This window comes from Mchenga conophoros, linkage group LG23, assembly GCF_057382185.1.
Source record: "Mchenga conophoros isolate Kocher_MC1m ecotype Shallow Benthic linkage group LG23, M_conophoros_male_GT1.1, whole genome shotgun sequence".
NCBI lineage: Eukaryota > Metazoa > Chordata > Actinopteri > Cichliformes > Cichlidae > Mchenga > Mchenga conophoros.
The window spans coordinates 17815520-17831312 of NC_140547.1; the positions used below are offsets into that span (position 1 = coordinate 17815520).

General features: G+C 40.7%; 1 protein-coding gene across 1 annotated transcript in view; it reads left to right on the top strand.

Annotated features, from left to right (window-relative positions):
- LOC146546955 (NLR family CARD domain-containing protein 3-like) overlaps positions 1 to 15793 on the top strand; it is a 45558-nt gene that overhangs the window by 17999 nt on the left and 11766 nt on the right. The window contains exon 7 of the mRNA XM_085265361.1: positions 6664 to 6837. Coding sequence (XP_085121487.1) covers positions 6664 to 6837 — 174 coding nt within the window. The remainder of the gene's footprint in view (positions 1 to 6663; positions 6838 to 15793) is intronic.

Consider the following 15793-nt stretch of genomic DNA (forward strand, 5'->3'; position numbering starts at 1 on the left):
TGTACATCTTGATGGCAGTTGGTATGTGATTATATTATACCAAGAAAATTCAGTCATACAATAACAATATTTGCCTACGTTTCACGCAACTCAACAGCTGAATTGTAACGCAAAGTCCACCCTGAAACTGTTGCAAGGATACAGACTAAACATAATATCACAGACTTCAACCATGTTTCCCTCTCGTTCCACCTGATTGGATACACATCATTTGTTGACTGTCCTACACGAGAAAATAAAACCCTTAATCTGCAGTATGCCAATGTCAGTAAAGCTGACAATGTTACTACCTTGCCGCCACTTTGTAGAACAGAGTACATCAACTTCTGTGGAGACACAATTGTACCAACAAAGAGTGTATGCTGTTTCCACAACAACAAACCGTGGAACACAAGTAACATATAGACAAATCCTCAACCAGAAAAGGTCACTTTTAGAGATGGTGACAAAGATTGGTTCAAACAGGTGCAACATCAGCTGGTGAAGAGATTAAAAATAGCAAAAGTGGAATACAAAAAAACATTGAATGGAATCTACAATACAGCAGCATCCGTGAGGTGTGGAGAGGATTCTATATCACCTCTGACTCCGTGGCCACACCCACTTCCACTGCTTCTCCTCAGCCGGCTTCTTCTAATTGTCCTCCACAAGTGTGCTTCTCCACCACAGCTTCCCCTACTCGCATCTTGCGAGTAGAAAAGTATTTCTTTGTGCCCCCCTTTTCCCTGTTAATGCCCTACCTGGCCCCCTGGCAAAACTTTGCTAGACCCGCCCCTGCACAGTTACCAGCTGTCAGCTACTTAGAAAAGGATCCTGGTGTTATTTGTCTCTCAGAAACAGTTCATAACTTGCCTTCAACTCATTCATGTCACCTAAAAGGTAAACCTGTTTCATCTTCATGTTTCACTCACACCACATATCCAAACCTATATCATGGCCATCAGCTTACAGCTGTGGCTCCAGCAAACATCAGCTGATACTAGAAAGTAATATTAAATAAATTCTAACAACAGCTGATCAAGCTTAAACATGCTGCTGTTGTTTAATGCAACCTCTGCTGGTTTCCTGTTTCTGGCGCAAAGTGGGCGACAAACAAACAAGTACCCTCAGCTTTGGGGAAGTAGCAACAGGAGAGGGAGGGGGAGAGAATGAGAGAAGAAGAAACAGCTGCAGCGTAAAGATGCAGAATAACTCCAGCTTTGTGTCTTTTTCCATTTTAGCTGAAGTACAGGACAAAGTGCGTTCCTTTTCACCTCAATACGAAACGTGGAATATTTTCTCTGAATACGAGACGATTCCGTTTTTTACCGGATGGTAACTCTAATAACTAAACCTTATGAATGAAATAAAGTTCACTATCAGTAACATCATAGCACCCACCCAGCCGTTGGCTGTATAAAAACTCCGTCATGCTATCTAGTACGCAGTACGTGTTGTTGTAACTGACGTTAAAAATTCAGCACAACGAAAGTAAACTACACCTAAACTTAGTTTATATCTGACCCAGATAGACTGCAGGTCATAACTTCTTACTTGAAGTTCAGCTCATCTGACAGCAACCGCCTCGGGTCTCTCCTCCTCCTGCCTCCCCTTTCCCTCATCCACCTGCAAGCTTCTGTGAAAGCTCCGCCACAGCCACCACCAAGAGTTATTTTTACACATCAGCCAGCATCTGGCCAATCCCCACCACCTTTAATTGTTTATAGTATTAAATTCTGTTCTTTTGGATTCTTTAGGGCCAAGAAAGACACAACTCAAAAGTGTTCTTTTTACTTTAAAAAAATTATCTTTATTTTACATACCCGGGATATGGAGACCTGAACACAAAACACACAACCTCAGGTTTGAAGTACAAACGGAAGCCTAGGTATTTATATACTTGCTCTGGAGTCTGGGCCTCTCTTATATAAACCAATATAATCAGCATATAAGCATTTCATTTCAATTCAATTCAATTTTCTTTATATAGCGCCAAATCACAACAAAAGTCGCCTCAAGGCGCTTCATAGATACAGAGAAAAACCCAACAATCATATGACCCCCTATGAGCAAGCACTTTGGCAACAGTGGGAAGGAAAAACTCCCTTTTAACAGGAAGAAACCTCCAGCAGAACCAGGCTCAGGGAGGGGCGGCCATCTGCTGCGACCGGTTGGGGTGAGAGAAGGAAGACAGGATAAAAGACATGCTGTGGAAGAGAGACAGAGGTTAATAACAGATATGATTCAATGCAGAGAGGTCTGTTAATACATAGTGAGTGAGAAAGGTGACTGGAAAAGGAAAAACTCAATGCATCATGGGAATCCCCCGGCAGCCTATGTCTATTGCAGCATAACTAAGGGAGGATTCAGGGTCACCTGGTCCAGCCCTAACTATATGCTTTAGCAAAAAGGAAAGTTTTAAGCCTAATCTTGAAAGTAGAGATCGTGTCTGTCTCCTGAATCCAAACTGGAAGCTGGTTCCATAGAAGAGGGGCCTAAAAACTGAAGGCTCTCCCTCCCATTCTACTTTTAAATACTCTAGGAACAACAAGTAGGCCTGCAGAGCGAGAGTGAAGTGCTCTAATAGGGTGATATGGTACTACAAGGTCATTAAGATAAGATGGGGCCTGATTATTTAAGACCTTGTATGTGAGGAGCAGGATTTTGAATTCAATTCTGGATTTAACAGGAAGCCAAGGAAGGGAAGCCAAAACCGGAGAAATATGCTCTCTCTTTCTAGTCCTTGTCAGTACTCTTGCTGCAGCATTTTGGATTAGCTGAAGGCTTTTCAGTGAGTATTTTGGACATCCTGATAATAATGAATTACAGTAGTCCAGCCTGGAAGTAATAAATGCATGAACTAGTTTTTCAGCGTCACTCTGAGACAGGATATTTCTAACTTTAGAGATGTTGCGCAAATGGAAGAATGCAGTCTTACATATTTGTTTAATATGTGCATTGAAGGACATGTCCTGGTCAAAAATGACTCCAAGGTTCCTCACAGCGTTACTGGAGGCCAAGGTAATGCCCTCCAGAGTAAGAATCTGGTTAGATACCATATTTCTAAGCTTTTCAGGGCCGAGTACAATAACCTCAGTTTTATCTGAATTAAGAAGCAGAAAGTTAGCGGCCATCCAGGTCTTTATGTCTTTAAGATATTCCTGCAGTTTAACTAATTGGTGTGTGTTATCTGGCTTCATGGACAGATAGAGCTGGGTGTCATCTGCATAGCAGTGAAAATGTTTGCTATGTCTTCTAATGATACTGCCTAGGGGAAGCATGTATAATGTAAACAGAATTGGTCCTAGCACTGAACCCTGTGGAACTCCATAATTAACCTCAGTGTGTGAAGAGGACTCTCCATTTACATGAACAAATTGGAGTCTATTAGCTAGATATGATACAAACCACTGCAGTGCAGTACCTGTAATACATGTTCTAATCGCTCTAATAGGATATTATGGTCGACAGTATCGAATGCTGCACTAAGGTCTAGCAGGACAAGCACAGAGATGAGTCCACTGTCAGAGGCCATAAGAAGATCATTTGTAACCTTGACTAAAGCTGTTTCTGTGCTGTGATGAGCTCTGAAACCTGACTGAAACTCTTCAAATAAACCATTCCTCTGCAGATGATCTGTTAGCTGTTTGACAACTACTCTTTCAAAGATTTTTGATATGAAAGGAAGGTTGGAGATTGGCCTATAATTAGCTAAGACTGCTGGGTATGGAGATGGCTTTTTGAGTAAAGGTTTAACTACAGCTAGCTTGAAGGCCTGTGGTACATAGCCGATCGTTAGAGATAGGTTGATCATATTTAAGATCGAAGAATTAATTAATGGCAGGACTTCTTTGAGCAGTTTTGTAGGAATAGGGTCTAAAAGACACGTTGATGGTTTGGAGGAAGTAATTATTGAAGTTAACTCAGAAAGATCAATTGGAGAAAAAGAGTCTAACTTAACATCAATGGTACTAAGAGTAGCTGCAGATAATATTACATCTGTGGGATGATTACTGGTAATTTTTTCTCTAATGATAAAAATTTTATTTGTGAAGAAGTTCATGAAGTCATTACTAGTTAACGTTAAAGGGATTGTTGGCTCAAAAGAGCTCTGACTTTTTGTCAGCCTGGCTACAGTGCTGAAGAGAAACCTGGGGTTGTTCTTATTTTCTTCAATCAGTGATGAATAGTAAGATGTTCTGGCTTTGCGGAGGGCTTTCTTATAAAGCAGCAAACTATTTCTCCAGGCTAAATGATGATCCTCTAAATTTGTGACACGCCATTTCCTCTCCAGATTACGAGTCATCTGCTTTAGGGTACGTGTTTGAGAATTATACCACGGAGTCAGGTACTTCTGATTAGAGACCTTAGTTTTCACAGGAGCTACAGTATCCAGAGTCGTACGTAGTGAGGAGGTGAAATTATTAACAAGATAATCGACTTCTGTTGGGGTAGCGTTCAGATAGCTGCTCTGCTCTATGTTGGTACAGGGCATTGAAGATGATAACAGTGGGTGGATTATAGTCTTAAACTTAGTTACAGCGCTTTCAGAAAGACATCTACTTTGATAAAGTCTACTCTCCACCGCTGTGTAATCAATTATTGTAAATGTAAATGTTATCAGGAAATGATCAGACAGGAGAGGGTTTTCAGGAAACACTGTTAAATGTTCAGTTTCTATGCCATATGTTAAAACAAGATCTAGAGTGTGATTAAAGTGGTGGGTGGGTTCTTTTACATTTTGAGAGAAACCAATTGAGTCTAATAACAGATTAAATTCCATGTTGAGGCTGTCATTTTTAGCATCTACATGGATGTTAAAATCACCCACAATAATTATTTTATCTGAGCTCAGAACTAAATTAGATATAAAGTCTGAGAAATCAGACAGAAACTCTGTGTAAGGCCCAGGTGGACGATAGATGATAACAAGTAAGACTGGTTTCTGAGTTTCACAGCTGGGGTGGACAATGTTAAGCATCAGGCTTTCAAATGAATTAAAAGTCTGTCTTGGTCTTTCATTAATTGATAGGCTGGTGTGAAAAATTGCTGCCACACCGCCCCCTCGGCCTGTGCTTCGAGATTTCTGGTAGTTAGAATGACTCGGGGGTGTTGATTCATTTAAACTAACATAATCATCCTGCTGCAACCAGGTTTCTGTAAGGCAGAGTAAATCAATTTGTTGATCAATTATTAAGTCATGTACTAACAGAGACTTGGAGGAGAGAGACCTAATATTTAATAATCCACATTTCACTGTTTTACTCTTTGGTTCAGATGTGGATACTTTATTGTTCTTTCTTTGTAATAGTTTATGTTTAAGTTGTTTGTTGCTGGTTTTTAGTTTGTTTTTTGTCTGTTTGGGAGCTGACACAGTCTCTATGGAGATGGGGTTTTTTTTGGGGGGGGGGGGGTAGCAGGAGGAGAGAAGCTGCAGAGAGGCGTGTAGGACTGCAACTCTGCTTCCTGGTCCCAACTCTGGATAGTCATATTTTGGGGGGTTTAATAAATTTGTCCATATTTCTAGAAATGAGAGCTGCTCCATCCAAATTGGGATGGATGCCGTCTCTCCTAACAAGTCCAGGTTTCCTCCAGAAGGTTTGCCAATTATCTATGAAGCCCACATCGTTTCTGGGACACCACTCAGACAGCCAGCAATTTAAGGAGAACATGCGGCTAAACATGTCACTCCTGGTCTGATTGGGGAGGGGACCAGAGAAAACTACAGAGTCCGACATTGTTTTGAAGTCAGTCACAACATTTAAGATTATATATTTATTACCTAACAATACCATTACAAAAGCAACAAATCACCATCACCGGTATGCCTGATGGCCAATCCAGCTATGGGCGTGCCATCAGTTAACCCTTCTTGTGCCAGCTGTGGCACGCGTGCCCAGGGTTGCCGACCCCTGTTCTACACTGACTGAGACTGATGTCAAAGACAAACTTGATCTCAGAGAGTGTGTGTACAAACAACACAATGAAGTGAATGATGCTCTTCCCTTACATCCTTCACCTCTACATGCACACATCCACACCCTTTCTCCATTCCTTTCGACATTTTATGCAGCAGACTTGAAATACAGTGGCATTTTCATTTGAGTCGTGCCACATGCAGAAATACTCAGATGACAGTGGCATTGTGGCATGTATGAGGAATGGACAGGAAACTGAATATAGGAATATTGTATAAATCTTTATCGATTGGAGTCAGTTGGGGGACCTTGGTCTTTGTCTGTGTTGGTTTTCCTAGTGGTGCAGGAGTTGGTGACCGTTGTGTTGCTCTGTCCTGTTTTGTCCACAGCTCTGAAATTGCTCTGTTATACATGTACTCATGTGAATAATAAGAATAATAATGAATAAAATAAATAAATAAACATGTGCCTTTAATACATTTAGATGTCTTTAACAGTGCATTAAAAGTATGATTCTGAGTCGAAAAGCTGATTTTTTTTTTTTTTTAATTTATTTGTTTTTTAAGAAAAAGAAAGGAAACGGGGGGGGGGGCAACTTTGTTTTATTGAGCTTTTTATTGAGCTTGTTTAACTTTGCTCAAGGCTAGAATTTAAAGGTTTTTGGTTAACCATGAATTTTAGAGCACAACGACACACACACACACACATGAAAGACAGAGAACAATTCTTGACATATTTTAATGATAAGTGTTTTTTCTTTTTTCAGACTGAGTGGCTGTAACCTCTTGGAAAGAAGCTGTGAAGTTATGTCCTCAGTTGTAAACTTCCACTCCTCTACTCTGAAAGAGCTGGACCTGAGTAACAATGACCTACAGGATTCAGGAATGAAGCTTCTGTCTGCAGGACTGGATAGTTCTCAATGTACACTAGAAACCCTCAGGTCAGAATTCAGAATTTTTCACAGATTGTTTATAATGTTACTTGGATTTTTTTCACAACTAACCCTTATAGAATTGTTTAGTGACCTATTGGCAGTTAAAGTTACATTTGGTGTTTTTGTCATTCTTTTCACTGCTTTTTGTTAACAGAGCAAGGAATTTTCAATATGGCATTTCTAAATATACTAGTGTTGTTTAAAAAGCACAGATTATTTATATTTGCATGTACTATTATTTCAGAAAAAAAATATTATGATCAACATTATTTCCCCCAAAAGAAATCAGTGTAGACTTGAGGAAAAATAATTGATATTCACAAATCAGGAGATGTATATACAAAGTTATCACAGCATTTCAAAGTCTCAAGAACCGAGACCACATGCTAGACCATAACAGATTTTGCTCTGTGTTAGCGTAAGGAGGGTGAAGAATTCTTCTGTGACTTTTAATCACCATCTAAACAGCCTCAGCTTTGGAGTGTTTGTCTAATTCAGCTCCAGGTGAACACACCTGGTTAAATTCTTTCCATTTCTCATTCACCTTTTGTTTATGAAGGCACCTTTCAAAACTGAACTAAACACTATATCTAATATAATATGGCCAGTAAGAGAAGAAATTGTAGAATGATAATCCAGATTTCATTATGCATATAAAAATTTTAAAAATAAATAAATAATTCTCTTCTCGCCCCTGCGGGCATTCTATCCTTCAAGCTTGGGTCCTCTTCCAGAGGCCTGCAGCTTGAGGGTCCTGTGCAATATCTTTGCTAATTCTAGGACTACACTCTTCTGGACAAAGATCTTGGATGTTGATACTTAGATCTGCTTGAGCCACTTGCCTAGCTTCGGGGGTCACTGCACTAGGTGCTCGAATTACCACTGGGACCACTATTGCCTTCACCCTCCACATCTTCATGAGCTCTTCTCTGAGCCCTTAGTACATTTCAAGCTTCTTCAGGAACTCATCAGGAACTCAGTGGGGATGTGGCATACAACACTAGAGGCCAACTTCAAGCCCATAGCACAAGTGACCATCAAGTGCAGGATCTCCCAAGGAGATGCTCTCTCCCCACTGTTGTTCTGCATAGGCCTGAACCCCTTTAGTGAGCTCATTATCAAGACTGGCTACGGATACAGACTATGGAATGGAGCAGTTGTCAGCTACCTCCTGTACATGGATGACATCAAGCTGTATACCGAGAGTGAATGAGACATCAGGTAATCAGAACTCAGGGGATCCAACTACCAGAAGGCAACATCGCAGGCAATGTGGAGAGCTACATGTACCTGTGAATCCCATAGGCAAATGGGAACTACAAAGAGGCTGCTAGGAAAGCTGCAGTGACCAAGTACCTGCAGAGGGTCAGGCAAGTCTTGAGGAGCCAGCTGAACGGTAAGAACAAGATTCAGGCTATCGTGATCAGGTATCCTGCTAGGATAATAAGCTGGCCAAAGGAGGAGATAGAAGCCACTGACATCAAGACAAGGAAGCTCCATCAACCATGCATGGAGGGTTTCACCCCAAGTCCAGCACCCTGAGGGGTGTATGCTAAGCAGAACCCGGGAGGCCGGGGACTAGTGAGTGTCAGCACCACAGTCTAGGATGAGACAGTGAACATCCATGAATACATCAGGAAGATGGCCCCAACCAACTGCATGCTCAGTGAATACCTCAGGCAGCAAAAACCCAAGAAGGAAGAGGAGCAAGAGGAGGAGCACTCATTGAAGGACAGGCACTGTATGTATCACCGGCAGATGAGGAATAGGCTGACATCCAGAAATTCTATTAGTGGCTGGATTGAAAGACAGCACGGAAGTACTAATCATGGCAGCACAAAACAAGCTCTCAGAACAATCCATAGAGGCTGGGGTCTATCCGCACCAGACAAGACCCCCAGTGCAGGCTGTTTAAAAAAGTCCCTAAGACTATCCACCGCATAACAGCTGGGTGCAAGATGCTAGCAGGCAAGGCAGACATGGAACGCTATAACCAAGTTGCCGGCATAGTATACAGAAACATCTGTGCTGAGTATGGCTTGGAAGTCGTGAGATCAAAACGGGACTTCCAGATACAGACGGAAAAAATGGTAATGTCTAACCAACCAGACATAGTAGTGGTAGACAAGCAGAGGATGGAGGATAGCTTGTGATAGACATAGCAATACTGACAGCAACATCAGGAAGAAGGAACATAAGATGTTAGTGAAATACTAAGGGCTCGGAGAAGAGCTCGAGAAGATGTGTAGGGTGAAGGTAACAGGGGTCCCAGTTGTATTCAATGCAATTGATGAAGTGACTCGCAAGCTAGGCGGCTGGCTTCAGCAGATCCCAGGAACAACATCCGAGATCTCTGTCCAGAAAAGCACAGTTCTAGGAACAGCAAAGATGCTGTGCAGGACACTCAAGCTACCAGACTTCTGGTAGGGTACCTTAGATTGAAAGATAAAGACCCCTGCAACTCAGTATAGTACAGTATAATACTACTCCATTCAACAAGCAACCTCTAACCCTGTAAGATTGTTTTAAATAGTCTGGTCAGAAAGTTCACTGCTCTGTCTCCTAGATATCGCCATACTGATACGAGTATGTCATCTGGACTGCCTTTAATCCTCTTTCTAGCTGCCATCACTTCTACCTTACTAATCCTCTGCACTACCTGATTCTAAACTAGATCAAGATACAAATCTTTTTTTCATCCTTCCTCACACATACACGTCTTTTCCTTTGCTTTTGCTATTTTTCTTTTGCTATACACCTTCCTATACCTTTGTCTTTCTTAATTTCTATAACTAGCCCCCTTTTCCTTTGTTAACCTCTTTCTTTCAATATTTGTGTGTATATTGTAATTCCATTATAAAGTAGAGATGGCACGATACCAATTTTTTATGTCCGATACAAGACCGATATCATAAATTTGTCTATCTGCCGATACCGATATGAATCCGATATAGTCTATTTTACAATCAATAAAACTGTTTTGTTTTTTTTTTTATATCTTGCTGCATTTTGTATAGGTTCATACCCAAATTTAAAAAGACAAAACACTAAAGCTATTCTATTACACTCGTATGCAAAAAATACACTGCACCCAAAATATTTCGCAGTTCAGCAATACTTTTTTTTGAAGGACGGGGATAAAGGGCAAAAAACAAACAAAATAAGCAGACAAAAAATACATATATTGATCACCTTGATCGCCTGTTAATTAAGAAAAAAAGAGAAAACGAGCAGAAGGAAAAAAAAAAAGAGCAACATAATAAACAACATCACGATGATCTATGGGAATATCACAGCATATACTAAATATTAAACATTATTGTGCAGCACATAAGATCGACAGCGCACAGTGTGCTTTGAGGTAGGAGCCAAAAAGGGTGTAGTTTGTGTGTGTGAGCACCCGTGTGTACACCTGTGAACATGAGCGTGCTTGTATTTAAAAGGTTCCTTCATGTAATGATCTGCTAGAGGGTGTGGGGAGCCACAGACCCGTCCTCCAGGGCATGAAGCAGGTATGGAGGAGATCAAAACTCCAGACATCCAAAGGCCCTCAGAACACAAGAGACCAAGGAAGACCAACAGAGGGGCAGCCGTGTCACTATCCCAGAAAGAGCTGAGGAGAGCCCCAGATGAGGGGTCACTCAGCAGCCGCGGAGCAGAACCCAGGGGGGGTTGCAGTGACGTGCCCGTGAGCTCCGCCGGCAGCCAGCTGGGCCAGAGTGACCGAGCCCCAGGCTGAGGGCACCCCACCCCCGAAGGCCCCGACAAGCAGCCACCAAGGAGTGAGCTGGTGTGTACCTGGACGCCCACCCCGGACACAAAGAACCACCAATGCACCAATGTCTGAGGGCGTCTGCCTACTGGCAGGGGAAGTGGTGGCGAAGATAGGCCTCCATACCTTGGAGGGCCTGAGATGTCCCTAGAGAGGTGGCGTCTGATACCCAACCTGACATACTGTTTAGACACAGACATACAGGCACACACAGATACAGACATCCATTCCCACCCTCATTCTCTCATATGCAATTACTCAACACTCACCCAACGTGGAGACAGACATAAAGAGACACTGTACACACAATCACACTCCCCAAGCGTACTCTATACCCCAGGTCTAGGTACCCTTGCCCCTGGAGGGGGGAAACTGCACCCAGACCCAGATAGTGTTACCCTTTTCCCTGCGGTGAAGAGAAGCAGACTGCCCCGACTCAGGAGCAGCAGGGAAGCCCCACATTCCAGACCCTAATCGGATGGCCAACTCCTCCTAGCCTCCCCGCTCCAACAGGCAGCAGAGAATAGGGGTGTGTGAAGACTCCAAACCTCCCTCCGCCCGCTCATATGTAGTGTTGATGCATGTGTGTTCTAAGGTGCATTTATACTGTTCAGTTCAGCAATACTGATCTTTTTATTTAATCCTTTAGCAGAACTTTAAATCTTAAGTATTTAAAGTAATATTCAAAACGTATTTTAAAATGCATGTTTTATGCAGATTTCTAAAACTCTTCTGAAAGAAAGAGTTCTGAAAAAAGAAGTGCAATATCAGCACAAAATAATGTTTATAATTCACAACTTAAAAAAAACCCCAAGTTGTAGAATGGACCCTTTTATACTTAAAGTTTAACATAAATAGACATCCAGAGTGTAAAGCAGTACAAATCAATGCAAACACAGCTTCATGACATCTTTTATCAAGATGAATGTCAGTGTAAGCTGCTTCTATCACATTTAACCTTAAGTTGAATTTTATATAATTTCGATACAAAACTTAACACAAGTATGGGGGGGGGGGGGAAAGTGTTTTTCATAGTTTTTTTTTTTTTTTCTCAAACCAAGAATCTGTTTAACCTGCAACTCTGTTCTTTTCAAAGTAAAACTTGACTCTAACCATTGTATAGTCAGACTTAACAATCACAACGCACAGATGTCTCTGCTCCACATATCAGTTGTTAAGCTTAACGTGGGAATGCTTCACAAACATTCAGAGATGAACTTACACACTTGCTTTACTTCTCTGGGATAGCTTTCTGAAATGCCGGTTTGAAAGCATGTAGCGAGGTTGCAAATGCTTTCATTGTGAAGTAACGCCACACCGCCAACAGGTCTCGCACGCAACAGCTGCTCTATCATGTGACAAATACTGCTCCGACGTGCTAAGGTCACTGCCTGGGCTATGCCATGTGGCAAGTTTTGTGAGGTGCTTTTGTGATATTTAATGGATTGGGTTACATTTTTTATTTCTCACCCATATCCGATCCAATAATTTAGGAAAATATTTTGTTTTTGTTTTTTTTATAAAGATTTATTTATTGCCTTTTCATCAACAAAAAACAAAAAAAAGCAAAAAAAAAAAAAAGCAAAAAAACTTGAGTGTACAACAGCAATGCATGTACATCGCAAATAAACAAAGTCCGGAGGACACATAGATATAGTTATATATATAGTCTCCCATGAAAATCATTCAGATATTATTACAAAAAAAAATGTATGCAAACCAAAATACCCCCCCCCCCCCCCCCCCCAAAGAAAAAAAAAAAAAACCAAAAAAAACAAAGGTTGACAGATAGTGCTCCAGGGAAAAAAAAACAACGACTTATAGCATAGTGAGCCATTAGGTTTAAGTGCATTGTTCCAGGGCTTCGGGCTGAAGTTTAGTCCATGGGTGTCAAGTTAGTTAGAGAGGCATCCAAATTAGTGGTTGCGATGATAAGCTACGTCCTCTTCAGTTCCAGTCCATTTAATTTCACAACCCTTCTCCTGTCCTTCTATTTAGCAGTCCAGGTTCTCTTTAACAGCTGCAGCACTACTTCTCCCATACGGGTTAACTGGATAGAATCATTTCTGTTCATTATCGATCATTTCCTCACTTTCCAAAAATAACAAATTTCCCCACATTTTTTTAAAGGAAGCATGTTTACTCTTTATCATGGACGTGAGTTTCTCCAAAGCAAGGGATTTTGACAATGTCGATAACCAAGTTCTCAAGTGTGGTCTACTAGTGGATCTCCATGATTTGGCTATGCTGTATTTCGCCTGTAGCAGGCAGAAGATTGTGGTTTTTTGGTTAACTTTTCTCAGCTGGATTTCGGCGGGGAAAATTCCTAGGATGCATAGTTTAGGGCATAGATTCAATTTGACACTTGTGATATGTGCAATTACTTCTAAAACTTCTTTCCAAAACTTTTGGATTACTGAGCATTCCCACAGGCAGTGCATCAGTGTGCCTTTTTCCCCACATTTAACACATATGTCCGGAGTTTGGGGGTCAAATTTGTTTAATAATGTTGGGGTAATATATGTTCTCATTAACCATTTGTACTGGATTAGTTTAAATTGAGTGTTTATAGATTGTGTTTGGGCTTTCAAGCAAGCTTTTTGCCATTCCTCTGTAGTTATTCTGCACTCTAAGTCTTGACACCATGCAAGTCTTTCTTTTTCTGAGGATGTTTGAGAGCCCTCTCTGAGGTTACTGTAGAAGCGAGATATTAAACCCTTCTTCAGCTGATGGTTTATTGCTATATCTTCTAATGAGTTTAGAGTGGGCAATGTTGGGGATTTTTGGGTTTTTGAAATGAAGCTTCTAATTTGGAGAAATTTAAAGAAATGTTTGGTTGGGATGTCAAATTTCTGTGTCAAGCCATTGAAACATAGTAAGGTATCCTTGTCAAATAGGTCTGCAACTTTACACAGGCCTCTGTCGGCCCACATTTTAAAGCCCAAATCTTTCCAACCGGGTTTAAAGGCCCTATTGCCCCAGATAGGTGAGAATTGGGATAGTGCTGGCATTTCATTTTTAAACTTGAGTGCGTCGAACCACACACGAATGGTATTTTTAACGAAGAGGTTTGATGTATCTTTCATCAGATCTTTATACTTTGCAGAGTACAAGTACGTGCTGAGTGGTAAGGGGGTAGTACTTGTCCTTTCTAAATTTACCCAGGGTAGGGTTGTTGTTGAAAACCAGCATGAGGCCGCGGAGAGCTGTGCAGCCCAGTAGTACCGTTTGAGGTTTGGAACACAAAGACCTCCCCTATCATACGGAAGATATAGTAGCGAAAGACGCAGTCTGGCTCGTCTGTTATTCCAAATGAATTTAATGAATATTGTTTTTGCCTTTGTGAAGAAGTCATCTGGAGGGCTGAGAGGAATGACTTGGAAGAGATATAGAAATTTTGGAAGGACGTTCATTTTGAGAATATTTACTCGTCCAATCAACGAGATTGGCAACATAGACCATCTATTGATTAAGTCAACAACAGAGTTGATAGTAGGAGAGTAATTTGCATGTACCAAATCATTAATTTTTGGAGTGATTTTTATACCTAGATAGGTAAAACTGTCTCTGGCAATTTGGAACGTTGTTTGAATAGGTGGTTTAGTTCTTTCAGAATGATTAAAGAAGAGGATGGCCGATTTGGATTCATTAATTTATAACCGGAGATCTTGCCAAAGGAGTTAATTGTTTTAAGTAGCTGGGGAATTGAGCTCTTTAACTTAGATAGCATTAAAATAATATCATCCGCGAATAATCCAATTTTTAACTCAATATTATTTGTTCTAATACCAGAGATATTTTGATTGTTCCTTATCGCAATAGCCAATGGTTCTATTGCTAGGACGAAGAGAAGAGGCGAAAGGGGACAGCCTTGATGTGTACCTCTACCTAGATAGAATGGTCTAGATATGATGTTGTTAGTTCTAACTGAGGCTATAGGTTTATTATATAATATTTTGACCCAGGTCATGAAGTAACTGCCAAAGCCGAATTGAGACAGTACCTTATAGAGATAGTTATGTTCGATCCTATCAAAAGCTTTTTCTGCGTCTAAGGAAAGCAAAGCCATGTCTAGATGTTCTGAGTTTGAGTAAAGTACATTCAGTACTCTGCGAATACCATGCTGCGTTTGTCGGCCTTTTACAAAATCATTCTGGTCAGTATCAACGAGAAGATGAAGGTACCGTTCAAGTCTGTTTGCCAGTACTTTGCTTATTATCTTGGCGTCAGAGTTTATTAATGAGATTGGTCTATAAGATTCACATTTTGTAGGCGGTTTCCCAGGCTTAGGGAATACCGTTATGAGTGCATTACGCAAGGAAGGGGGAAGCTCTTTTAGATCATAACTTTCCACCAGCATGTCGTACAAAGGGGATATTAATTTGTCTTTAAATATTTTGAAAAGGTCTAGTGGAATTCCATCTGGGCCGGGAGTTTTTCCCATTTTTAATTTATCAATTGCGATCGACAGTTCATTCATAGATAACTGAGAGTCTAATTCACATCGAGCTTCTTCAAGGAGTGAAGGGGTACTTATTGAGTCAAAGAAGGATTCTAATGATTCTCGAGTCGTATCTCCTGTTGAGGTATATAGTTGTGAGTAATAGAGTTCAAAGAGTTCATTTATTCTATAAGGATCTGTGGTGTTTTCGTCTGCAGTTCTAATTTCATTTATTGTTTGTTCGTTCAGTAGCGTTTTTATGCGCCATGCTAAAAGTTTTCCTGCCTTTTCCCCTTGGTCATAGTAGGTCTGTCTCAGTCTAATGAGTCCTCCTGAGGCTTTCTCAGTAGTTAATTTATCATATTTTGCTTTTAATCTTAAAAGTTTTTGTTGGTTTTCTTTAGAGTCATTCAGGTTTATCTCAAGTTCCATTTCTTTTATTTGACCTTCGAGGTCCAACATCTCAGTATAATTTTTATTTTCTTTGCTTTTGGTGTAGCTTATCATCTGCCCACGAATAAAAACCTTAAAGGCTTCCCATCTTACTGAGGCTGTGGTTTCGGATTTATTAAAGTAAAAATAGTCATCAATATTTTTACCTACATATTCCAAAAATTTTTGATTTTGCAGCCAGTGTGGTTTTAAACGCCAAATAGGGTTACGTCTAAAAGCTGTTGTAACTGAAAAGTTAAGCGTAGTTAATGAATGGTCAGATATAAGCACACTTTTATATGAACAGCTGTTAATTC